This window comes from Oryctolagus cuniculus, chromosome 8 (genome assembly GCF_051225735.1).
Source record: "Oryctolagus cuniculus isolate XC-2025 breed Fujian yellow rabbit chromosome 8, ASM5122573v1, whole genome shotgun sequence".
Lineage (NCBI taxonomy): Eukaryota > Metazoa > Chordata > Mammalia > Lagomorpha > Leporidae > Oryctolagus > Oryctolagus cuniculus.
Window position 1 is genome coordinate 81,092,499 of NC_142874.1, and position 26,371 is coordinate 81,118,869.

General features: G+C 36.3%; 1 protein-coding gene across 50 annotated transcripts in view; it reads right to left on the minus strand.

Annotated features, from left to right (window-relative positions):
• The window catches only part of ANK2 (ankyrin 2), a 676,765-nt gene that overhangs the window by 30,812 nt on the left and 619,582 nt on the right, over positions 1 to 26,371 (minus strand). For 26 of the 50 annotated variants that reach the window (XM_070047718.2, XM_070047713.2, XM_070047695.2 and 23 more), the window contains 11 exons: positions 21,580 to 21,804; positions 19,979 to 20,077; positions 18,844 to 18,998; positions 15,863 to 16,074; positions 15,035 to 15,239; positions 13,768 to 13,864; positions 10,591 to 10,819; positions 8,973 to 9,098; positions 6,481 to 6,603; positions 4,401 to 4,433; positions 2,525 to 2,546 (listed from right to left, as the gene is read on the minus strand). In XM_070047718.2, the coding sequence (XP_069903819.2) occupies positions 2,525 to 2,546; positions 4,401 to 4,433; positions 6,481 to 6,603; positions 8,973 to 9,098; positions 10,591 to 10,819; positions 13,768 to 13,864; positions 15,035 to 15,239; positions 15,863 to 16,074; positions 18,844 to 18,998; positions 19,979 to 20,077; positions 21,580 to 21,804 (1,526 nt within the window). The remainder of the gene's footprint in view (positions 1 to 2,524; positions 2,547 to 4,400; positions 4,434 to 6,480; positions 6,604 to 8,972; positions 9,099 to 10,590; positions 10,820 to 13,767; positions 13,865 to 15,034; positions 15,240 to 15,862; positions 16,075 to 18,843; positions 18,999 to 19,978; positions 20,078 to 21,579; positions 21,805 to 26,371) is intronic. The other 24 variants (XM_089302912.1, XM_089302907.1, XM_070047717.2 and 21 more) reach the window with 2 other exon arrangements.

Below are 26,371 nucleotides of genomic sequence, written 5' to 3' on the forward strand. Positions count from 1 at the left end.
AAAAGGAAAAATGAGCAGGAAATAACTTGCTTAATTTTCTCAGTTGTAGCACATCCACACATACAACAAAGCTATAACAAAGAATTGGGACATACACACATAAAACCATCACAAATCGAAACAAAGGAAGAACGCAGTGAAAGTACACAGAGGTATCTCAAGATTGTTCAGATGTTACAGATCAATGTTGAAAAAAAAAAAAACATGGGGGAAAAATGAAGAAAAAGCATTAAAAACTGCAGAAAGTTGATTTCCTCTAGGAGAAAGCCAGTAGTAGCAAACTCAGACTAACATCTAATGATGTGTATACATTTTAAAATCAGAGACAAATATGGAATTCAGTACCTTTAATTCTGCCAATATACAGTGACTAGACAAAATATATCTGAATCAGATGCTAACCGGCATTTCAACTAAGGGAAATTCACACCTAACGATGAAACAAACACTCTTATGCTAAGAGGCATGATCCTTTCCTTGGAGCAACCTCCTTGTTTAGACACGTAATGGATAGACCAAGGAGGGAAAGAAAGGAAAGAAAATCAACACAAACAACAACTGTGATTCAACTTATATGTGAGTCCAAAGGTCAAAAGGTGATGCATGGCAACCCAAATCAGAGACAGTCACACGGGACACACGCACAGTTTATGTAAGCCAAGTTATTTCCATGCAAAGCAAAGGTGGAGTAAAACTGCCGGGAGAGGCTCCTTGCAGAAAAGCACAGGCAGGAGGAGGATGGTGAGAAATTAGAACGGATGTGTAAAACACCACTGTGGTGAAGTGTATTTACTTCCCTGCAAACTGGTACGGGAGAAGCTGAGGCACATGTTCAGGGAGCTCACAACCATTTAAGGAAAGGAGGGAAACTCAAACTCTTGTAGGATTTACTCATTAAAAAAAAAAAAAAAATAGGAGAGAATTCCCTCAGCAGAGATCTTCTTTAAAGATTATCTTTTACTAGATAAGGATTATTTAATGATTATCTTCAAATTTAAACAAAACCAAACACGAGTGTCTACAACACCTAGGAGTCATTCAAGAGAATCCAGGGTATCAGAGCAACATGGTACCACTTCTGCTTCTTTTGTTTTGAATAATCAAATCAGATAGGTTAAGGCTGAATTCTTAATAGCTTGTATTCAAGGGACAAAGGAAAGAGCCATTTAAATAAGGATGTACCACAGTACTGAAGAAGAAATGGGAGAATAAAATAAAATCACTTTCAAAAATAACTGTGGAATCAACGAAGGCAATGATAATGTCATATAAGCAAAAATGCCTTCTCTTGAGAGAATCTGTCTTTACTGGGGAGATGTAGTATGTGTCTATGCATATGTAAATGAATTAATTTATATCAATACAGATATCTTCAACTACACAAACCACTGAGCACATCCAGAATCTCAAATATTTAATCCTGAATAATGATTTAGTGATGATAGACCACAGTTAAAGCCATTCCATTAACTGGGAGTAAATCACATTGTACTAAAACTTAAAAATCCTCAGACCATCTCATAGGGCCAGGTGTCCATATTAAACATGGCTCTAAGTTTTCTCCTTTTGGGGATATCTCTTTGAAATATAATAAATCAAAATAAATTTAGAATAAATAAACAGTAAAAGTTAGAATTTGGGAAGGGTCATAGAAATAACAAAAACCTACAAAATTCAACTTGAGTTTCCACACAAGAAGGGACAGAGTCCCTGGAAATAGGCCAGTCAACAAAACATGTCAATTGAGTATTGCAAACTTGAAATGCATTTTAAGATAGCTCTTTTAAGGTCTGTACAAACCAGTGCTCTCGATTCTAGATCAGGTTTGAGATTTTCATGATTATTTAAAAATAACCCAATAATAACATATTGCTGTGATTATAACATAGTTTTGTAATTTCATCCAGGAAGTTTTAATTTGTGCATTATTGGATTCTAGTTTTTTTTTTCCCCAGAAAGTTTTCATAAAAATCTTTTAGACCTCAGCCTTAAAGGTTTTAGTTACACTTCACCACAGTAAGGGATGCAAGGGAGGGGAGGGGTGGTTGGGAAAAGTTAGTTTCAGCTAGTAACTATTGAACAGTATCACTTTTGCAGGTCTACCCTATAAAAATCATGAACTCTCTGCAGAAATCACGGTTGCTTTATAAAAAGTGATACTGCCATGTCAGTGCTTAAAAATTAATGAGGTGAAAATGTTATGCTAACAAATGGACAAAACGGTAGGGTGGGTTTCTAAACAAGCATAACAGCAATACCAAGGTTAACAGGGATGTCAAAAGAAAGTGAATGCTTAAATGAATAATAATTGCATTTTACTGCTAATTAGCTCACAAATTAGATATATCTGTAATTTAACTGGCCAAGCTGCTTTTATAAATATATATTAATGATTAATAAGGCTAAAATATAATCATTACAGTGATTAGTAATGGAAACAAGCTTGCATATTAATTAATCTTAATTCATGCTTCTCTCTAATATAGCCAGCTTTCAAACAAACTAGTGTTATTTAAAATCTTACTTTTTTCTGATGTCATATCGATCTGAAAAAAAACATACATAAATTGAATGGTTACAAATAGCATCTTAGCTCATAGCTCCTAATGTGTACAATAAGCTCCAATTCAAAGTTATACACATGGAGGTGATATCATAAACTACAGGAATTTATTGCAGTAATTTCTATGAGATTCTCAGTGATTTTTATCATAACTGAAAAAAAAAAACCTTTTCTAGAGACTACAGGTAGAAAGTCCTTTCTAAATGTTATTCCCTGGAAAACGGGACCCAGGCCGTGTTTTTGGTTAGCAATATATATTTAATAGGGACAAGGTCAAGAAAAGTGCAAAGTGACTATTAAACTAAAGTGTCAATTTAGTAGTGAAACAGAATGACAAATAGCATGCCAGGGTGTTACAGTCTACAGAAAAACTTTTGCCATCACTCATAACAAGTCAGCATTCCAAATTCTAGAAGGAATCCCAATGGGATCTATTGCCCTGAAGAGTCCCTGGAAGTACTCCATGGGAAAATCTATACATCTAGTGGGAAAGAGTCATTTGTGAACATAGCAAAGTTGGTTTATTTGTGTTATTGCTCTTTCAGGAAGACGCATAGGTATTGCTTTTAACAGCTGCGGTGATAGGGTCACCGAACATGAAAGCAGTTGAGTATGTGAGAAACAGAACATGCAGTGAAGTTCAGCAACAAAGACTTCATTCCTGTCATAAACTGATTTTCTAGGTGGCCACCTAGGCAGGACAGAGAGTCTGTACCACCCCTCTCACCAGGGTCCACTGCCAAGATATAGGAAAAAAATACATTCAGGGGGATCCTCTAAACTAATGCCTTACATTTTAATCTCCTGGGTACAAGGATATTTTTCTTTGCATTTTTTGTATTTCAAATGTATCTGAATACATTTAGAAAACTAGTATATCCAAAATCTTTACACGTAACTAGTAACAATTACATTTGTCTACCTTAGATATAGAAACTGATATATTAATTGGTAAATATATGAAATTTTTCAGTGATTTCTTTCATTTCTATTATAACATCTGATCATTTTCAGATCTTTATAAGGGAAATAAATACATATTTGCTGTAAATGTTGAAGCAGGTATAATTCAAATGGCTATTTTTTCCAAGAAAACCACTCTAAGACTATTTTCTTCATCTGTGATATGATAGCCTATACTTCATAGGGTGGTTGAGAGAGATCAGTGTTAATGAAGTACACTGAGGAATTAGAAAAGACTCGGCTTTCAGTAGTGTAGTTCTCATCACAACATTATTGTAGCCTAATGGGTGAACCACATACTCCTTACAGTATTTTTGTCTCAGTGGTTTTCAAAGTTTTTGGTTAAGGACTTCACTCTCATGAAAGTTTCTAGGGAGCCTAAAGAACTTTGGTTTTCTTGTGATATTTATAAATCAATCTGTGTTATAAATTAAAGCTAAGAAGATGTTGGAACACAAGAATATGAGGCCATTACAGGTAATATAGCCTCTGGAACACTGCTTTGCAGCTTGTGAGGATATGGGAGTTTAAGAGGAAAATAATATTTTACTTCTGTAATAAAAAGACTTATCTCCACACATTTTCAGATTAACCTTTGAGAATTGCTAAAGTGTGATTCAGATTTCAGTAGTTGGCAGAGACATGTACATTGTTGCATACAGACAAGACAACAGCTTACAGGGCAACTTTACTATTCTCTGAAGTGGATTTGTAAGATAAAGAAGCAGAGTCAGAGAGCTGGGGTAAAATTTTGTCCGTTTAATGACTAAGAATAACTGCTTACTCCTTCTAAGAATACAGGTTAGCTAAGTGCTCTTATGAGTGGTAATAGCAATGATACAGCCATTAACAAGCGACACTGTCATAAAATTACCTCTTCCTCCTGTTCTTGATCTGACTCTGATTCCTGGCCGACCCAAGATGCCATGCAAGATGGGAAAAAGAGAGAAGGAAGAGTAGAGAGCATTTAGAAGAGCAAATACCCTGCCAACAAATAGCGGGCAAGCATATAATCAGCATACTCTCACTTTTTCTTATTGATGTTTACAGTATACAGGCAGAAAAATCAAAGAGGACTGATTTAAATACAAATCTGTAGAGTCAAGAGAAAAAAAAGAACCAAATTTATAAATACACTAATTTTAGATGCTAGGTCACCAGCAGTCTCAAAGTTGGACTTCTAATAGATTTGATGTCATTTGTCTATATTGAAACGGGGATGCTAACGAAGTCATTGTAGACACTGTTGAAAATGTTAAAAGTTACAGATAAACATATGGTGAAAGCATTTTCAATACCCAGGCAATATTTGGGCATTTTAATATAAATAAAGAGCTATTAAATTTCAAAGTATATTTTGAAGTACAATATTTAACATTTTTTATTGTTTTCAGTTGCTAAATAGAAAATTGTCCTAGAACACAATGGCATTACTAATTGTCTCTGATATGTTTGGACAGAAATAAGATGTTATAACAAATAAATACTTTCTTTCATAGCACATTGAAAGCTCACAAAAATCAGACATAGTTTATTCACCTTAATGTAACACTAAGATGGCTTGTCTATGGAGTACACTTTTATTTGTGGTTCTTATTTGGCATTCTTAGAATAATATGTATATTGAGCTTACTTCAAAAAGTTCATGAAAAATAGAATTAAAAGATAAGTTTTAGCGCAAAAAGTATTTAAATTTGTACTTAGGTTTTTCATAATATATATTTTCTATGAGCTTTTTGAAGATCTCTTGTATGCATAACATTTTATTCTGTTCTTTATCATTTTGTAAGAATTTATAAAGTCAAAATAATACTATGAGCTTTTCTCTGTGTGATTAATCTTTATTTATAAGAGTAATTAGGAAAATATATAATTTGACAAAACTGCTGGGGAAATTAATGCAGGAATTTATGGAGTCAAGATTGAGGATTTTAAATATATCCCTACTTCTCCTCCAGGTCTTCATGGTCATCTCTTACTCCCTCCCCTACCCATACTATCAACACTGACAACTTGCTGCACCCACCCATACACTGCTATATGTTGCATCTGAGTAAAAACAAAGTATATTGGTTAAACAATCAAAAATAATAAAAAAGAGGTTATCCACAACATTTAACTCATTCAACTGTCTTCTTTGACTTAGTCAAAGTACTCAAGGAATTACGAATTAGGGGAAGGTAGATAAACTTTGGTTCAGAAAGTAATGATTTTTTTCTCTTTTTTTGATTCATTTTATTTATTTGAAAGGATGATTCACAGACAGAAGGGGAGAGACACACAGAAAGAGATCTTCCATCCTCTGATTCACTCCCCAAATGGCCACAAGGGTCAGGACTGGGCCAGGTTGCAGCCAGGAGCTAGGAACTCCATCCAGGCCTCCCATGTGGGTGCCAGGGATCATCTTCTGCTGTTTTCCCAGGTACATTAGCAGGGAGCTGGATTTGAAACTGAGCAGCCAAGACTCAAATGAGAACTCACATAGAATGCTGGTGTCACATGCAGTGGCTTAACCCTGCCGTGTCACAGCACTAGCCTCCTTTTTCAAACAATGTTTCAAATCCACTCCTTATAGCATGGTGATATTTTCTACTAATAATGTTAAAACAATTGAAGACTTAATTGAATACTCTTGGGATAGGTTGCAAGAACAACAGGTAATTATTTTAGCAAAAATATAAAATGATCAGTAAAGTGTCAGTAGAACACCTAAAAAATAACGGACAAAGTCACTTATTTTATTTTCAAAAATTAGGTCACAGAGTTAAATCTTAGAATGGTCTTGTGAAAATGTATTCAATGCAAAATAAGGGCAAAACTACTTTTTCCTTACTTAAGGGGAAAACTGTAAGCTTGAAAGGGAACCAGATATGATTCTTATATGGGCTTGCATTCAGTGGAGGATTTGAAATTGCAACAGTGCCTGAATTGGACTCAGCACAATTTTACAATACCTTTGTATAAACTGGCAGGGTGATGTTGAGGTTGCAAATAGCTTGATGCACCAGGCCTCTTGTGGATTTGGGCTCCTTCATAAATGATAGTCGTCCGCAAGGTTCCTGAGTAGTATCACGTACCTTGAACGAGAATGACATTCATGCTTCACCCATATCTAATACATACTATTTCTTTTAGTTAGATGATATTAGAAAGGAGAAAATAAAATTCATTTGCAAATGCTAAGTTAGGATTCAAAAGTCTAACTTTTTCTGTTTTCCTGTTACTGTTAAGAATGACTTTTTAAAAAAATTTATTCAGTTTTTCTTTAGATTTATTTTGAAGTATGATTGACAAAATTGTATATATTTAAGGTCTACAGTGTGATGATTTGATATATGCACACATTAGAAATGGTTACCACCATCAAGCTAAGTCACATGTCTATTGCTTAATATAATTATACTCTTTTTTTGTAGAGCAAGAATACTTAAGATTTTTCTTAATAAATTTCGAGAAAGTAACACATTGTTATTAACAAATTATCACACTCTACGCTACAGCCCCAAAACTTGAATTCAGTTTTTGAAATTGTGCCAAAATAGACATCATATATTTATTTACTGTTTTAAAATGTACAATGCAGTGGCATGAAGCACATTCCAAAAGTTATGTGGTTATCATCATTATCTAGGTTTCCAAACAGAAACTGTACCCATTACACAACTCCCATTCCCATCTTTTCCTAGTCCCTGGCAGCCTCTATTCTACTGTCTATGAATTTGCCCACTCTAGTTATCTTAAATAAGTGGAGTTACACAGTTTTTGTATTTTTCTACCTGGTTTATTTCACTTAGCCTAATGTTTTCACAGTTCAGCATGTACAAAGATTTCATTGCTTTGTAAAACTGTGGTAATTGATAAACAACCTAAAACTTACCATTTTAACCATTTTGAGGTAGACAGTCTGGCGGCATTAGGTGTATCCGATGCATTCACTTTGTTATATAACCATTACCACCATCCATCTTCTGAACTCACTCCTCTTTCCAAACTGAAATTATCCATTAAACAATTTCCACCCGCCTCTAGCAAACACCCATTTATTTCCTGTATCTATGGATCTGACCACCCCAGATCCCTCATAGTTATGGGACCATACAAAATTTGCCCTTTGGGGTCTGACTTATTTTATTTAGCATATGTCTTCAAGGTTCAAACCCACTGCAACCTATATCATAATCCCATTTCTGTTAAAGGCTAAATTATAATTTATCTATATATCTATATCTGTATCTATCATCATCTCTCTACACATGTATATATTACATAATATATATGTTTATGCTATCTATGTATATATGTGTTTTATATATATGTATAACACATTTTGTTTGTCCATTCATCTGTTAGTGGACACTTGTAGTGTTTCTACCTTTTGGCTATTGTACATAATGCAAAGGATATTGGTGTGCAAGTAACTGTTTGGGATCCTGCTCTCAATTCTTTTGGATATATACCTAAAAGCAGAATTTTTGGATCACATACTAATTCTATATTTTCCCAGGGACTCTACTAAATGGCACAATGAAACGCTCAGTAGACAACCTGGGAAAATCTAGTAAAATAATGAAGTAGAGATCTTAGGAAAACCTAGTAAAAGGTCTCAGTTAGTATGTCATACAAGTATTACCGCATGCTTGGAAAAATCATGCGAAGTTAAAACAGTGACAGGAGTCATTGCTAATGAACAGCTTGGGGATTACTAGCTTGAAGTAGAAACTAGAAAAAAAAAAAACTAGGAAGACCAGCTTAAACTTTATGAGGACTGAAAACTAGAACCTTTAGATTAGTGAAATAAACTGGACACAGGATAGAAAATGAGTGGCTAGAAAACAGTCTCATTCATACAGCTGGAGTCCTCATCACAACTGGAAACTTATATGTACAACTGCTACATCCTCAACTTGGATTAATGTTTCTGAATAGAGACAACAAATTCATGGTTCACTGAGGTATCCCCATGATGTTTCTTGAATAAATTTATGAAAGTATTTCTAGTCTATAGCTCTATCTGGGACAATTTCTTATTAGCCTACGTAACAACCTAGATCTTCTGAAATATGTTATTACAAAAACTTGTCCCTAGAAAACTTTGGTCTCCAGAACTGTGAAATTCATACACATTTTTAAAGTCTAAGCATAAATATTTAAAGTCAATAATAGTAAAGAAAATGTTGACTTCCCTTTATGTTTAGAAGAGGATAGATATTGTTTCTAGTGAAGGAATTGGCTGTTATTTCTCCTTATTTTATTCCTTAAAAATATTCTGTAAATAAAAAATTAATATTGACTTGGAACTTTAAAAATAAAAACTGCTACTTTCCAGGACTACAGTATCTTATAGAATCACTGGAAATGACTGACTGAAAAGTGAATATTCTCTATTACCAAAGGAAATCAAATCCTTTCTTGATTTTAATAAAAGTAATTTCCATATCTACATTACCTTGACAAAGAGAGGAAGTCTGTTTTCTTTGAAAGCAAAAAAACTGAATATATGATGCTGGCCACTCTTCGTTAGTGGCACCAGGTTGCCAAAACAATCAACGTAAATGGGTTTTCCTTCTAATACCTGGATAAAAATAGAGAAACAAAACAGAATAAAATAGCTGTGATTGCAACTTCTTTAAACAAAGAAGTGGTAGTACTTATTGAAATATTAAGTTATTAAAATATACACCAACAATCTTCAATTTGCTAATTTATATTTTATCTTATCTTTGGCACAGCACATACCAGCACTTCCTCTTCTCACTACTAAAAGGAATCTTTAAATATTAGGTGGGATTTGATTTTTTTATTTCTAACATTGCCTCATGACACCCCTCAAAATCAATACATAGATAAAGTATTTGATTGGATAGCTTTGGATATTGCTATGAATTAGATAACTAGACTTCAATATCCAAAGACCTACAGTAATGAAAAATTCTGAAATAAGAAAAAGTAATACAGAAAAGCATTGTATATCCCACTTCAGCATTTACAGAAAAGGATTTAATTCCTAGTCTGTTTTCTTTACTATTAAAAGAATAAAAAGAATAGCAAGGAAAGCTAGAGACAACTAAGCTGTTATTGTCACATACTTTGAGTTTATAAACAACTCACAATTTCTACCCAAATAATCTTTAGATATCCTTTCTTTTTTTTTTTTTTTTTTTTTTTGACAGGCAGAGTGGACAGTGAGAGAGAGAGACAGAGAGAAAGGTCTTCCTTTTGCTGTTGGTTCACCCTCCAATGGCCGCTGCGGCCGGCGCGCTGTGGCCGGTGCACCGCGCTGATCCGATGGCAGGAGCCAGGAGCCAGGTGCTTTTCCTGGTCTCCCATGGGGTGCAGGGCCCAAGCACCTGGGCCATCCTCCACTGCACTCCCTGGCCACAGTAGAGAGCTGGCCTGGAAGAGGGGCAACCGGGACAGAATCCGGCGCCCCAACCGGGACTAGAACCCGGTGTGCCGGCGCCGCTAGGCGGAGGATTAGCCTAGTGAGCCGCGGCGCCGGCCTAGATATCCTTTCACTTTCTCAAATACAACTGAGGTCATCACTACTGGATAGGTCCAAAGTGTGTAAAACAGCTAATTTAATATCTTGACTTTCAAACTGATGTAGATACAAATGAATATTTTTATGACTCTATTAAATTCTATTTGAAATATAATCTATTAATAAAGGTTTCACAGGGCTGGGGTTGTAGCATAGTGGGCTCAGCCTCCACCTGCGGTGCTGGCATCCCATATGGGTGCCAATTGGTGTTCCTGCTGCTCCTTGTCTGACTCAGCTCTCTACTATAGCCTAAGAAAGCAGTAGAACATGGCCCAAGTACTTGGGCCCCTGAACCTGTGTGGAACACTGCAAAGAAGCTCCTGGCTCCTGGCTTGAGGTCAGCCCAGCTCCAGCTGCTGTGGCCATTTTGGGAGTGAACCAGCAGATGGAAGACCTTTCTCTCTGTCCCTCCCTCTGTCTCCCTCTGTAACTCTAACTCTCAAATAAATAAATAAATAAATAAAATCTTTTAAAAAATTAGAAAGGTATCACAACACAGCATAATTATTTTTTAATACAGTACCTCCACATCCCTGCTTCTGGCCACCTCAGCAAAGTTTTCTTGTTGTTCAAGGGTCTTGTCCACTTTATCATCAGTCATGCAGAAGCATCTCAACCTGGCTTCAATGGGGTCATGTGATTTAGCAAACACTACAAATTTGGCCATATAAGGTACACAGATAATTTCTCTATACACCTGTGATGCAAAGGTAACTGATTCCTGGATCTGTCGGCAGTCTATGAGCCAGAACCTACAAAGGAAATAAAAATGAGTCATCTAAAGTTTAAAGTATATCACTTGAAAAAAAATCAGTTCCTTCAAAATGACCAAAGTGGCCATCAAATGCCTTTTGGAAAAGAATAAAGGGAGAGAGGGAGATGATGAATGACCGCCAAAGGAAAGGAAAATAAAGATAGAGATGGCAGGACAGGTGGAAGAATAGACGGGAAGGCAGAATGGATTAAGAGGCGGAGACAAAGGTATAGCAGGTTTTCAAGGACAATTATTAAATATGATGACACTTCGAAATTCATGGAAAATGGGACTAAAAGATAAATTTAGTTTGATGTGCAAAGTTGTGAAATATACACATAATTTTTTCAAAATAAGTATTTTCAATGAACTTCTTGAAGACCCTCCTTTTGAATGGATTTCAAAATTCTTTTGCAATGAGATAAATTTATCTTTTATTTTGCACAAACTTTTTGAGTGCCTTTGGATTTGTAGTTGTGTTGGTAGTTTTCTTCCTTGGACACTCTTCTGTGTACACAATCTTTTGAACTCTCTCAGCAGGGTTTTAGAATCCTTAAAGGGTGTAAGACCAAGATCAGCCACAAGAACAGAGATCTTGCTGTATGAGCTTTGATTTTTCCTTAATTTCTCCACCCACACTGGCCGCCTAGTCTGTTCTTCGTTACTTTTCCAGAAACTCTTTCACCAGAATCTACTTAGCTTTTCATCTTCTCATCACTCTTTTCCCAGAAATTCTCTAGTCACAAATGTTGGCTCAACCCCCAAACTCGTAAGTACTCTAGAATTCACAGAAGAAAACTATTGGCTCCACGACTGGATGACTCCCAGAGCTGGCTGAGCCTAGGACATTACACAGTAACTTTTTGCTCATTTTTTTTCCCCAGTACAGTAAAACTGTTAAACCCTGAGCTTCCCCCTCACTCCAGGTCCCATGAAAGATAGTTTCACAGAGAACGTAGAGGCCATTTGATATTTGTACTTTCCCAAAGGCTTATTCCATATCCTCGTTTCAAAACTTTTCTCCACATTCCTGAGATTTCCTTATCTTCTTAGCCTTTCTTTCTCCCAATATCCTTTTCTATCTATCCTCTTCCTTTTTATTAATGCAAAATATACATAACATGAAATCTATCCTTTTAACCACATTTAAGTGTACAGTTCTGTGGTATGAAGTGCATTCCCAAAGTTGCACAATCAGTACCACTATCCATTTCCAAATACTTTTTATCATCCCAAATAGAAACTCTGCACCCACTAAACATTGACTTCTCAATTGCACCCTCACTCCAGCCCCTAGCAACCATATATTTTTTCTTAACATGCATTTTCCATAGCTGTTTTGCAGACTCCTTGTATAAGTGGCATCCTACAATATTAGTCCTTTTCTGTCTGGCTTAATTTAGTTAGCATAATGTCTGTAAGGTTCAGAATAGTGCCTGGATCATGGCAAGCGCTGAGAATTAACTTACTGATTCTACTGATTCAACCATACTTTATTTATTATTCAATTGTCTGGGAATTAAAATATTAGTATAATAACTCCTTCTGTTTTGTGATATTTTAGTTGGTTTATTTTGCTTATTTTTTAAATATCTTCTCACAAAATAACTGATTTTCTTTTACCATAAATTTTTTTTAAAATTTTATTTCTTGTAGCATTTTTCATTTCATATAGATCTGGGAGGCTTTTTGTATGTTTTTAACTGCCAAATAAAAATTGCATAAAAAACATAATAAATACATGGTGATTCTTTACTTGATATAACCTAAAAGGCCTTCCATAAACAATGATGTAAACTAATATTTCAGCATTATTTCTGAATATTTCTGAAATATTTCAGCATTATCTCTGAAGATTACAAGCATCATTGTTGCTATCCCCCAATACACTGTCTACCTTCTGTCTTTGCACCTTTGCTCATGTTATTTTCCTTTCACTTTTATGTGCCTCTTAAATTCTAAAATATATCTCAAAAAGTCACCTCTTTTTGGATATTCTACCTACCACTGCCTGCCTCCCCCCCACCCCCGCCCCACCCCCGGTGACTTCTTGTAATATCTATAGTCTACTACTCTTATTCAGAACTTGTCATCTCCTAACAATAGAGTACATATACCTGATTGGCAGAACATAAGGAAACACAGAACTGTAATCTCAATGATTGAGCCCTGTGGGTGGCTGGAACTGCAAATGTGTACCAACACACCTAGCTACTGCTACTGTGCATTGATCTTAACTAGTCTTGCATTTTTAGCTTTTCTAGTCCTCCCCTCCTTGAAAAGAAATTTATGGTTTAAGTACTCTCCACATCAGTTTTCTCAACTATAAAATAAACATAATTCCTCTTGGCCTACTTAAGTCACAAAGAAATATGAAGATGCTTAGCTGTTAAAGGAAAGACCCTAAAAACGGGAAGTAATTTAAACAAATTTAGTTAATGTGGACATAAACAATAAAATCAGATACTTTGAGCTTTTTAAAGATGTGTAATATATAAATGGGTGGTAAGTAAATGTGTTAAGATGTTTAAGTGCCATTGAAAGTTCTAAGACATTTAACAAACCATGGTGGGTTTGAGGCTATTGTTATCCTTCCATGTGAAAGTAATTCAGACTACTTTGTTGACAAAAGGAAAGTTATCATCCAAAAGACCTTTGGGGTTGGAAAAACAAGCAGTGACTGCTGAAGCAGGGAACAGCGAAGTCAGACACTCATTCATTTTCCCTGGATCTTAATCTGACTGCTAGTACTTTTTATTGCATTGTCACTGCTGGGTTTGCTGGTGGGTCTCGTTTAAAATACCTAAACAAATGCAGGCCACATTCAAAATTAAACCAAAAAAATCACTTTTAATGAATTAAGAAACAAATAAAAGACAAGATAGGGCTTTTAAGGGGAAGGGAGACAATATCATAGAGGCTGTTCTGAGAAATGATAAACCATACCTGGCAGACACATTGGTTGTAAAGGAAACACATTCATTGACAAATGTTAATGGCGTAGTTCCTGTAATATCTTCCCACTGAGCGGGGGTGGTTCCACCTGAAATAATAGGATTGTTGAAAAAATTAGGCAAAACTCCAGACTCCAGATGATAAAATAAAGTCTTTGTGGTTCTGGCTGTGTTCACCAGTATAATCCGGCCCATCCCTCAAAATGATACATTGGAAACAAAATGACTAAAAACAACATGCTAAAAAAAAATGACACACTGACAACAAACAGCAGACACCACCTCTCAGGCAATGACATTTGAGGGCGGTTATTTGAGTAACTGCTCATGAGGGGTTCTGTTCTCTGCCTGACATCCTGAAGCTTTCATTCTAATTGCTAGGTAATTTTGAATTATATACATTTGCTTATTTTAAAAGATCCTTAGACCAACTAAGGACCTAAAATCAGTGAAATCATTAAAAGCCTTTATTTTGTTTTTCCCAAGCTAGTTCAATAGCTAAAGACAACCAATTCTAAACACACTTTGGTTGGAACTACTGGGTATAATTGTTCGCTGATTTTTTTCCCTCAGCAGAAAGAAGGTAATATCTTCAATAAAAAGGTTGAAGACTGTACTTGGGTTTGAATCCCAAATTTGCCAAGTATTTTTAGCATAACTTGAGTAAGTCGTTGACTTATTTCAACCTTGGTTTTCTTCCTAGCAAAATGGGGTTTTTTCTTATAGGACTGCATTGAAGATTAAATCGACAGATGCGATGATTTTGCACAGTCCTTGTCTCAACTGTTGAGGAACAGTGTTTGTTTTTTTTTTTTCTTCATACTATTTGTTGAACTCTTTACTTAGTATAGGGTTAATCTTGTGAGTGTAAAGTTCACTGAAAATAGAATTTAGTAAGAAATAAGAATGGAAATAGGAGAGGGAGAAGGAAGAAGAGTGGGACTACAGGAGGGAGAGGGGGAGGAGGAAGAAGAGTGGGACTACAGGAAGGAGAGAGGGTAGGGTGGGAAGAATCACTATGTTCCTAAATTTGTACATATGAAATGCATGAAGTTTGTATACCTTATATAAAATTTTTAACAAAATGACAAAGAATATAAAGTATCTTTATAGTTTGAAATACCAAAATTATTTTGTAAATATTAGTTCATTTCCTGTCACCTTTGATCTCACTAGTTATTTAAGATGCTTTTCTTGAATGAATGCATATAACCCTACAGGCACATTATTACTCTCTAACACAGTCACATGTGGCTCACCTGTTATGCTGCATAGTAACCTTAAGGTTGGTGCATCTCCCCCAAAACCATTCAGCATGACATCACTTGAAGCTTTGGGGACAGGAATGGTCATTGTAATAGGCTTGTGGAATTTTCTTCTTCTAGGTTCCAAAGTGACGATAGGGCTGAAGGTAGCCTTGTTACCTAATATCTTCTTAACCAGTTCAGAGTGCATAGGTTGAGCCTTTTCAAAGTAAAGAAAAATATTAAAGTAAACAACATCTTACTCTATCTAATGCCAAATGTCTTATCTGAAGCATTACTTTCTACCTAATTACCCATTTGATTGACTTCAAACATGGCAATCATAAGTTTAGTGTTATTACTAAGCACCCATAAAACTTGTTGACTTATGATCCCCAATGGTAGATTTTGCTCACCCAGGAAAAAATAAGTTGTTGTTTGAATTTGAAAGCTATGGAGGGAGAGAGAGAGAGAGAGAGCAAATGTGCATTTCTATTTACTGGTTCAGTCTCCAACTGCCTGCAACATCCAGAGCTAAGCCCAGCTGAAGGTGGGATCCAGGAACTCAGGGGTCTCTGATATGGGTCTCTGACATGGGCAGGGTGAGTCTGTACCACTTCATTCTAGGGTGACAATAGCAGGAAGCTAGAATTGGAAGCACAGCTGGACCCCCAACCCAAGTACTCCATTATGGGATGCCCTTGTCCTAAGCAGTAGCTTAACCACTAGGCAAAATATCTGCCCCTGATTTTTTTGACATTTTACTTCTCATTTGAAAAGATAATTTTTTAATCACTGAACTAGAATCCATGATAAGATCATTTGTGTCTAGCATGACCATACCTGCAGGCCTACACGGATTCTCTTGGTTAGTGCCCCCTCCGGGAAAACAGCCTGCACTTGGGGCACCACGGTGCTGCTCAGCACGCCTCCCTCTGGGCCAATCAGGTTGCTGTCCTGTTTGATGCGAGACACCACCGCAAAGTACTGTGGGAAGTCACGGGTGATGATGCGGCAGATTCGTTTCTTTTCAAGGTCTTCAGGGCTATCCAGCACTGAGATAAGAAATGAGTCATCTTTGTATAGCAAGGATTTCCTTCTAAAAGCATTCTATCAAACTCATCAGCATGGTTTACAGAGCAGATATGGTGGTAAAACTTTTTTTTTTTTTTTTAACAAAAGGAAAATCTAAAAAGCAAGGTTATCCTAACATAAAATAAAAGATGCAATCTTTCAAGACCTGTCAGCATTTAGCTTGCATGTTTTCCTCCTTTGTATAAACTAGGACTTTCTAGGGCACTGTGAAAGACAAGTATCTTGTTCCAGATTCAGTAATGCAGGGCTTTGGAAATGAGAGGGTATGAGGGAAAACCTGGAATGAACGTGAACCTGCTCTATTCTCAGTTCATATGATAGAGAGTAAATGGTGTATGGACTTTGCAAATTTCAAAGTTAGCTCAAAGACAATTATTGTGGTTGTCAGTGGGATAGTACAGAAATAAAAACTGTTTGGGGAAGGTAAAGTTTATATTTATGGATTTAAGCCAGTGGGGTGGTTGATTCTGAGATAGATACTGCAGATCTAAAAGGAGATCATTTACTATGAATTCAGGGTTTCGGTATTTCTGTAATGCCATTAGTTACCAAATATATCATCTAACATCAAGAGGAGGAGACCATGGGTTCTTTTTTAAACTACATTAATGTAGAGATACAGGGCAATACAAAAGTCAGATGAGTTTAGAACAGAGAAATCCAAATAAGATGGATCACTGAATTTGAGGGAATTGTGGAACGTTTTCATTTATAGAAATCATTTATTATTCATCCCTGAGGCAGAAATAAACTATGTTTCTCTTGACTACTAGGCATCACTAGGCAATAAAGTCCCAAACGTCCCAGGATCTGTTCATATATAATTGAAGACTGATACACTGGCAAATACAAGCAGATCCTTACAAAAGAATATGTTTCCAAATACAACCGTAAACATGCACATATCTTACTTTTTGTCTTTGCTACAGTTTCAACATGATTTGGCTCCTGAATTTATGCAGACTTTATACCCCTAAGTCAGACATTAATGTACTTGGAGGGTGGAAACTTCATCCAGTTATGATATTTAGAAGGTGGGGCTAGTGGTACAGGCTTAGTTCTATGGGGAATGGCCTTGGAATGCAGTTCTGGTGAGAGGGTTGGTTGTAAAAGCTGAGTTGGGCACAACTACCCTCTCTGCTCCCTTGCTTACCATGTGGTCCTTTTCCTGTCCTTTCTCCACCATTGCTACCTTTATCAGAGGCCAAACCAACGAGGCCTCTTGATCACAGACCTGACTCTACAACTGTGAACTAAAAAAAACCCTTTTCCTTTTATAAAGTTATTTTTCTCAAGTAGTTCATAAAAGCTTACTCAAAAGCAGCCCTTAAATGCACTTTTTTCTTCATTAAAACTACATTTTATTAAGTTTAACTTTAGAAAAATATGTAATACCATCAATCATGTTACAGACTTAGCATCATTTTTTACCATTGTAGCTTTACATATGTAGAAAGTTATGAGTGGATCCCATCCAAGGACAAGAATCTAATGCTCATGGCATTGTCAATGACAGGTATACATTACATAAGAAAACAACTTAACCCTAAGTGCTAGCAAAATGAAGGGTTCCAAAAAAGTAGAAGCTTCTAAATAAGGCAAGGAACAGGATGTTTCAGTAAGAGTCCTGATCTTTTGATCTTGCTTGGAAGATATTGACATATATATCTACAGGCATGACTTCTTCCTCCACCTTCCACTTAGATGAGGTAGGCTGGACTTCCTGGTTCAGATGTTGGTAGGATACAGAAAGGGGTACTCAAGGAACTGTGGTCGGGCTCTTTTCTGCTCTTCATGAGCCACCTGAAGTTACCGCCAGTACGTACGCATGGCAGACTGATAAACTTGATAAACAGTGTCCAGCTTCGTACAAGACTAGGTATACTCTTCACACTTGATCTTAGCTAAAAGGCCGAGAAGCAGTCTAGGTATACTCTCGACACTTATGCAAAGAACTATTTGTGTAGTTACTTAAAATGGAATGCACTTCCTGGCATTGGGACTAGGAAGTTTCCTTGGAAACCTACCGGGGCTTGAGAGTGTGTGACTTCCATCTAGTCAAACTGAGATATTTCAATATCTGGCTTAACAGTCCTAGACGTATTTGAGATTTATGGAGATTAAAGTTCTAATGGAAAACTAAGATTCTCAGCTAGAGGCGTATGTGTGTGTATGCAGGCCAACCCTGGCTACATCCCTGTTGTAATTACTGGTAGAAGGTTGAACAAGCTTTTTTCTACCTCTTTAATAATATAAAGTTAAATAGAAAATGTGTTTGTATTATCCTATTATGTATTAGTGGTGAGTAGATGTAAGTTTTCTAACAGAAAGTTTAATACTTTTTCAAGTTAAACTTTTTAAAAAAATCATAATTATCCAATATCAGTTCATTTTATCATTAAATAATATTTATATTTATTCTATCTTGTTGTAGGTTCAAAAAGGTTTACACTAAGATGGAAACATACAGTGTCTCTTTATTAAAATGAAGTATTTACTATCTTAAAGGATTTTGTTTTCCTGAATGTTACAAAAATAAAAATAGGCAAATGTATTGTGTGTTCCAACTCACCACTAGAACAAAACACTCTATCACCATGGTAAAATAACACACAGGATGCACACACACACTATATGTGCCTGCACACACCCTTAAGTCATAAGACAGAAACACATCATTTTCATACTTCCACTTCAGATTTCTTTTAAAAGCCTCAATGTGCACATACCTTCATCCATGCCATTAAGGATTTCATTCAGTTCATCTTCAGTGTATTCACAGAAATGCTCTTTCCAGCTGTCTCCATTCTCACTGCGCAGGACAACCAGCTCCCTCTCTTTTCCTCGCAGGGCCGCAAAGTGAGGGATCTCCACGATCACAGGCCTGACACGGTAACGCAGAACGTTTAGTGTGGACAGGAGCTGACCAATGGCAGGACAAGCACCTCCACGTGGTCTGTTGCAAAGTGACCTGGAATTCTTCACTTTCTAGGGACAGGGACATGGTGGGCTGTCCTCCAGAGCCCATTAGCTAGCAGAGGGTCGCACAGTGGCACTCCACGTCAGGAGCACCAATCCTCAGGTACATGCTGCTACTTTAAGCCAAATGATGTTTCCCTCTGAGTGCATGTGGCATTCTGGAACTTCTCCTTTGATAAATGTCAGTAGAACACATTTAACCAAAAGAAATGTACATGCATGTCTACAATGTGCGCCAATCTCCTAAAACATTTTCTACAAGGTGCAAAACAACAAAGTGGTCTAGGAGGAAAAATGGCTCATACATCACATAATTTGATGTGCTGTAAATGAGATGTCAGAAAAGTGGACTATTTGTGCTAAAGAGCCATGCACTCATGGTTTTGCTTACATCTTCTTCATTCAAGGAAACAATAGGCATGTGTACACAATGGGGCCCTAATTGAGCCCGACAGCTGACAGCCCAGTTGTGTCCAATGCCTATTATATTCAGAATCCAGAACATGCACCATCCTACTATTTTTAGGTCACATCCATCCTTCACATACATAGAGATTTTCAATTTTGGGTCCAGGTTGCTTTGATACAGACTCCAAATTCATCATCACAACAGGTAACTAGCACATAGTACAACTAGGCAGATCTCATGCTTAAACGAAAATGAAGGTCACAGCACTTTAAGGGAAAAGATATAAAAACATCACTCAAAAATAAAAGTCACATACCACAAGGGTCAGAAATGGTCCACTAGAGATAGGTTATACAGAATTTAAATCATAGAGAGGGACATGTCATGGGCACAATGACAAAAAGAGAAATCATATTGCAGAAGAAGGAGAAGAATGGGGGGCCAGCAGCCATCAATTTGTTTTAAGTCACTCCTACCCAAGGAATTTGGTTCCAGGAGGCCCCAGCTGAAGGATGCGGCTGACCAAACTTTCTCCCTCATTAAGTGGGGGAGGAGCCGTTGGCAGGTGAAGTTTACTGAGTACATCCAAAGCAGCAGTGAAAGAAAGAACATAAGTAAGCTTCAGGTATTGTTTTCCACAGAACCCCAGCGTCACCAGCTGATCCACAGGGTGAACTTTGGTTTCACACTGCGTTTGGTTCTGCCCCCTCCATTGGTCACAAAGAGCGAGGAAGCGAGACCCAGAGTGGACAATGGAGGCATGTCTGTGCAAGGAGAGCACTTGGCTGTCACAGCTGTCCCTATTTAGTTCACCGCCAGGGCACTTGCCAAAAAGGAAAAAATATATATAAGCTGTTGGGAATATAATGAAAACGCTGCTCAGTACAGAGGCTGGATGTTTTCATGGATATTCCCCAGTAGATTGGAAGATTATATAAAAGGCCTAAAACTTCCTGAGCATGAGGAAAAAAGGGTCTGATACGGAACAGGAGAGGAATCATCAAAGAACTATTCCAACCATCCTAGCATTTTCTGATGCAACCCAAAACTTCACAGGCTCCTTCTACTCTGTTCTGCCTGAGAGGAGGACATGGGAGGTGGTTTCTCTAATGGGGAAATACACACACACACACCCCTTTCTTCAGGTGTGACAGCAATTTGGAGCAACTTGTTACTTGTTTGCTTCAAATTACAGGCTTTAGAACATTCCCTGAGTTCTAAAGGAAGCAATCCTTGCCCCAGTCTGACACTGACAACGTAAAATAATCATGACTAATAAAGTAGGTTTCCCAGTTTTTCCAGGACCAAGACTTGATATGACAAGACTTAAATACAATTGATTTGTTTCAAAATGTTTTGAAACCCGTTCCGCTCCGAAACTTCATCCTTTTGTCAGTTTTCAGAGGTCGCTATTCATTTCTTGGCACCTTGAGATGCCACTTAATATAATAGCAGCCACACAAACAAACAGAAGGAAGAAGAAAAAGCGGATTTCTGCTCAAAATTGCTAAGAAGAGCACAGCAGAGGTTCATCTTGATATTTTCATCTTAATGCAAACTGTAACTCAACACTGCCAGTATAATTCTAAGGCTCATGGTAGCAATTTTGATAACAGAAAAAACAAATCACATAGACCAAGTTTTTCAAGATTCCATAAAGGCAACACTATTTTCCAAAGTGAAGATAATGATTCTGTTTCACAGGAGACTGTATACTTGTGTTTGGTATAGAGCAGTATTTTTTCTTTATGACTTTACAACTTAAGTGTCAGATGAGAAAGAGATACCTACCACCAGCTAAATAAGGTTATTCATATTGGGAGTCTGGCATCTATTGATACAGCCACAGGAAGAATAATGATCAACCTGGATGTTTAACTCATTAATGCCTTAAAAAAAAGAGGCATGTAAGTGGAGTCAAACATCAAGGTGTTATTCTCAACTTTTAAAAATTTCACGGTAGCCAATCTTCTTTCAAAAGCCTTTGACGTACCTTTTTGCATCCCATCCTAGTGATGTCATGTGGAGCACACTAGCTCATCGGTGACTAAGTGGGAGGCTTATCAGAAACCCTTACCCAAGGAACTGAGCACCAGAGGGTCCAACTTCGATCAGGCGACTGGCCAGGCCTTCTCCTTCCACCATTGGGGGCATTGTTGCCAGTCTATGGCGCTTGACCAGTCGGCAGGTGACTCGTGTTGGGGCGGTGCATTTTCGAGGTGGAATAATGATTCGGAGCCCGTTGTGTCTGCAGCCTCGCATAGCGCCACCTCGGGCATCCACCATAAAACTAACCAGGAAACTAAAAATTGAAACAGAAGATTAGATAGGTTCTGAAGTACTGGAGGGAGATAAACAAGCTTTGTCAAGTTAGTATTTTCCAAAATGCTTTGTTCTCTAGACATCTTTTCATTTAAATGCATGGTGATAAAACATGTGTTTTCAAGTTATTTTACTTACACCAATGCCTTTACTTCTGTTTTGTTGCTGTTTTAATTTTTGCATTATTTCATCTGTAACTCAAGAAGAATTCTAATTCTAGTTGACAATGGTATTATTAAATATAAACTATAAATTAGGAATATGTTCAACTGAATTTTAAAGAAAGTAGAGTGAAATTATATAAAGAGAAGTGACATATCTTTTGTTGTAAATAAGGAGATATTTTTTATATTTATGTCCTAAAAAATCTACCTGTTGATGTAGTATCAGGATAAAGATGAGAATGACAAAATTGCAATTTATCTAAATTCAACTTGACTTCTCAAATTTATATCTTGTTCAGCTCATTTTAAAATGATTCTATGACTTAAAAAATTCCAAAGGCCTCTCTCAAGATCAGATCCATGATATGGATCCTGCTTCAATATCATCTTACCCAGGATGCAGGATTTAACAGATTATATTCTAAAAAAGAAGCAAGGCAGAATAAATAAATGCTTTGAATAGAACCATTTTTTGGTTAAAATGCCATCCCACTCTAACTGAAACAAAAAGTGGGTAGGTTGGGAAACAAGTGGGGTCCTCTCCATTCTTTTTTTGAAGTGAAATTTCAGGAGTAGGAACCCTTCAACTCATGCTAATAGAGGATATTATTTACACCAAATTATAATAAATTAAACATGGAATATCACAGGTAATAATTTAGAAATATAAAGGCATTTATTATTTTTACTCCTTTTTTCTGCTAAACTAATTGTTCAGAAAAAGGAGAATTATTAGCGAAGGTAATGGTTTTTTTATTCTAGGATCACCAAGAGAAAGCGTTTGTCTCAACTTTGAAGTTGATTCCTTTGCGATGATCTTAACAGGTGTAGATCCAACTTTGTTTGAATACATGCCATTTGTTAGTCATCACACTCATCAAAGTCCCTCAGGCAGTCACTTTGTCAAGGTGCAAAAGCTAAGCAACATGACAATCTATGGTGCACATACACACAGAGACACATATAAACAGTATGTACATTCCTGCACAGACTGCAGTCATGTCCTTTCCCATCTTCATTGGATTGGCAAGATCTTTACGCCAAAATGGAAAGAGGAAAGTGACACATAGGTGTATTCTGGATCTACTTATAACCTAAGAAGACCAGAACCATACCAGATTCACCACACCTATATTTTGGCCATGACAACATTTAAAACATTTGAAAGGTATCTTATCAAAGTCAATTATGGGATAGAAACACATTACATTATGTTATTTTTAGACAAACAAAAAACATCTTTAGCATCTTCTTATTGTACAACACAGGACTTAATAAACATGCTATTAAACAGAATCCTTAGTAATAAAATACTAGTAATACACATGGGTACAAAAAGGCCCAGAGTGCCTGTCTGAAGTTCATTATATAAGATGAGACCACAAGAAGAGGAGCCACAGTCCTTCCCTCATGCAGTCAGTGTCCAAGCTGGTCCTGCCGTTCACGCCTAGCTCTCTGTTTTCAGGAAGGGGTAAAAACTGGAGAGTGTAATCAATAGTTCACCACAGAAGCATTGATGTTTCTCATCTTTATCGAAACACAATGAGAAAGTGTTGGCTGCTTTTCTTATTTCTAGGCTTTAATAAGGATTCTTAAAAAACTTTTTGAGTTTTTAATACTCTATTGCCCAAAAGAATGAAAGAACTAGTAACGCTTTAAGATGGATATAAAGATTTCCTTTCCATTTTATTATTCTTTCTTGAGGATGATGTTTATGTTGATTTTTTAAAAGTGGAAAAAGTCTACTTAAGTTTTCAATCATGCCACAAAAGTCATTGTAATATTTCTCACTCATTGATAATTAAGATGAACATTTCCTTTGTTTCTTTAATCCTTTAATTCCTACTCCCATTGAACAGAACAGGGCTCAAACTAGCAGAAAATTATTATAATACACCTGCTTCAAGCTATCAATCCTCAATCTGCTTGTTATTTTTGAAGGCATTTAAGAAGTTTCCACACTCATGATGCATGCTGCTACATTTCCAAAATATTTATTCCAGTGGCAGCTTGTGGCTTAGATAAAATCAAGCCTCCATTTAGAAGAACATGTAGAAGATCTTTTGGTGGTCCTTTCTACAAAGAGGCACATCATGAAGTAGCTATGTTCTCAATTGTAACCATGTTTAAGTAGCTACTTGTTAGATTACTTTCCCAGTCTGTTCTTTCAAAGCCCTGCTTTTGTTCTCACTTGCTCCATGATTTCCATTCCCATATAACATCTGTCACCCACCTATTAAGTGCCAGGTGCCCCATAGGGAACTGAGAATATAGAAAATTAAGACACAGTTGCTGCTGTCAACAACTTCATAGTCTACATCTCACATGTCACAGATGGTTTCATTGTTTCCTGAACTGCTTACCTTCCTGGTCAGTGAGAAACCAACTATAACCACTTACAGGTACCATCTACATGCCATACTGGCAGTGACCATGTTTTCAATTATTTCTTCCTTTGTCTCCTAGAGCTGGCACAGTGAAGATGCAGCACATAGTAGGTAGACAATAAATAATTGCTAAATAGGTAAGTGAAGGAAAAAGTTTAATGGGCAAGTTGTGAGAAGTTATATGTACTTATGTCTAAAAGAGAAGTTAAAGTATCAGGTAACTTAATTCTTTGTTCTCTGGACAATCAGTCCAGTCAGAACTCATTCAAATCACCCCATTCAGATGAGCAGAGCATTTGGGAAAGACTTTCATTAATGTCAAGTAGTCTTCAAAGACCTACTCCTGTTCTACAATGATAGATTGATTTCCTTTAATAGAGATTTAGTAGAAAATGGGAGTAAGAAAAAAACCATGAGCTTGAATCTAACAAAATAAACAGTTTTATTAGAAGTATAAATCATCTGAAGAAAAATCAAAGATGGGGAAATCAAATTAAAAGTAGTTAAAGACTGAAGCTGGAAGTTGCAAATCTATGTCCAAGTGTGTCTATGGTCTATATAATTACAGATAAGTAAGCCAACAAAATACAACACAAATTGCAAAAATTAAGATGTCAATAAAAATTATTCTGAAGAAAAAATTACATGTCTAAAGAAAACTAGCCTTTGTGTTTTTATCAACTAAAGGAAGTATCATAAACAATAAAATGACAAGCTCTAGCCAGGAAATGTTCTTTAGAAAAAGAAGTAAGTGAAATGGAAAGGTATCAAGAAAGAAAAAAAAAAAGATCAGGGGACAAGAAAGAGCTAAATATCAATAGTCAAAATGAATTAAAATGTTTATAAACCTAGCAAGAAAACATTCTGAACAAATCAGACTCAGGTAATGTCACTGCCAAGTAACCCATACAAATGCTGTATTTTTGGAACTACACACTAAATGAAGTATTTTCTTTAAGTCAGAAGGAATAAGAGAAATAATGATTCATTTATGGCTAGGTGCTGATGAAAAGTCTATTGATAAAAAAATGCTAACTTAATTAATTTCAATTTGTTTAAAATATAGAATTGGGTGAGGATCTGAATATTTTCTTAAAAAAAACAGAATATCAAAAAGTGTCACTATTTGGATAGGTAGTAGAAACAGGCATGAGTTATTCTGGGGTGTACAAAACAATGGCAAAAAAATTTGCAAGAGACATTTTACTTTTGTATACCATAGGAAAGAGCGGAAGGTTGGAAGGTATGAGTCAGCACACATACTGGAGTCAAGTGAATAAATATGATTTTGTTCATATTTTCAGGAGATTGAAAATGGTATAAGATATAGCCTGTAAACATTTGGAGATGAAAAGAATTAAAGTTAAAATACATAATTAGAGTCGTATACAGGAGATCCTATGTGGATTGAAGTTCAGTTCTACTCTCTGTGAACTTTAACCCTGAAGCCTCACCTGTCAATGAGGGATAATCCTATTACAGGTAACAGGATGTGGTGAGAATTAACTCATGTGTGAATAAAACATATAGGATTCAAAGAATGGTTGTTCCTATCATTTTCCTTTTCTTATACTCATAAGATTTTGTGTTTTGAATGTATTCAGAATTTATAAAATAGTATAATGTATTACCTAAAACAATATGTGCAGAAATTAACATCTATTGAATACTAAAATAAGCCTGGAACTATGCCACATAGTTTAATATGATGTTGGAGTTTTTATTGGTTTATGAAATGTATAATTTACATAAGATATATAAAAATTCTATTATCACAGAGCATAATATAATAGATCAAGCACTGGGTCTAGTTCTGTCTGTCTTGAGTTGTTGCTGAAACCACAGGCATATCACTTAACATCTTTAAGTTTCAGTTTTCTCCTCCATAAAATTAAACAAACTCTAAGTTGCCTTCCAGTATTCAAATGTTATGAGTAGCTTATTGTTAACTGGGATAGGAAACCTACTTAAATGTTTGATTTCAGATGTTCTGGAA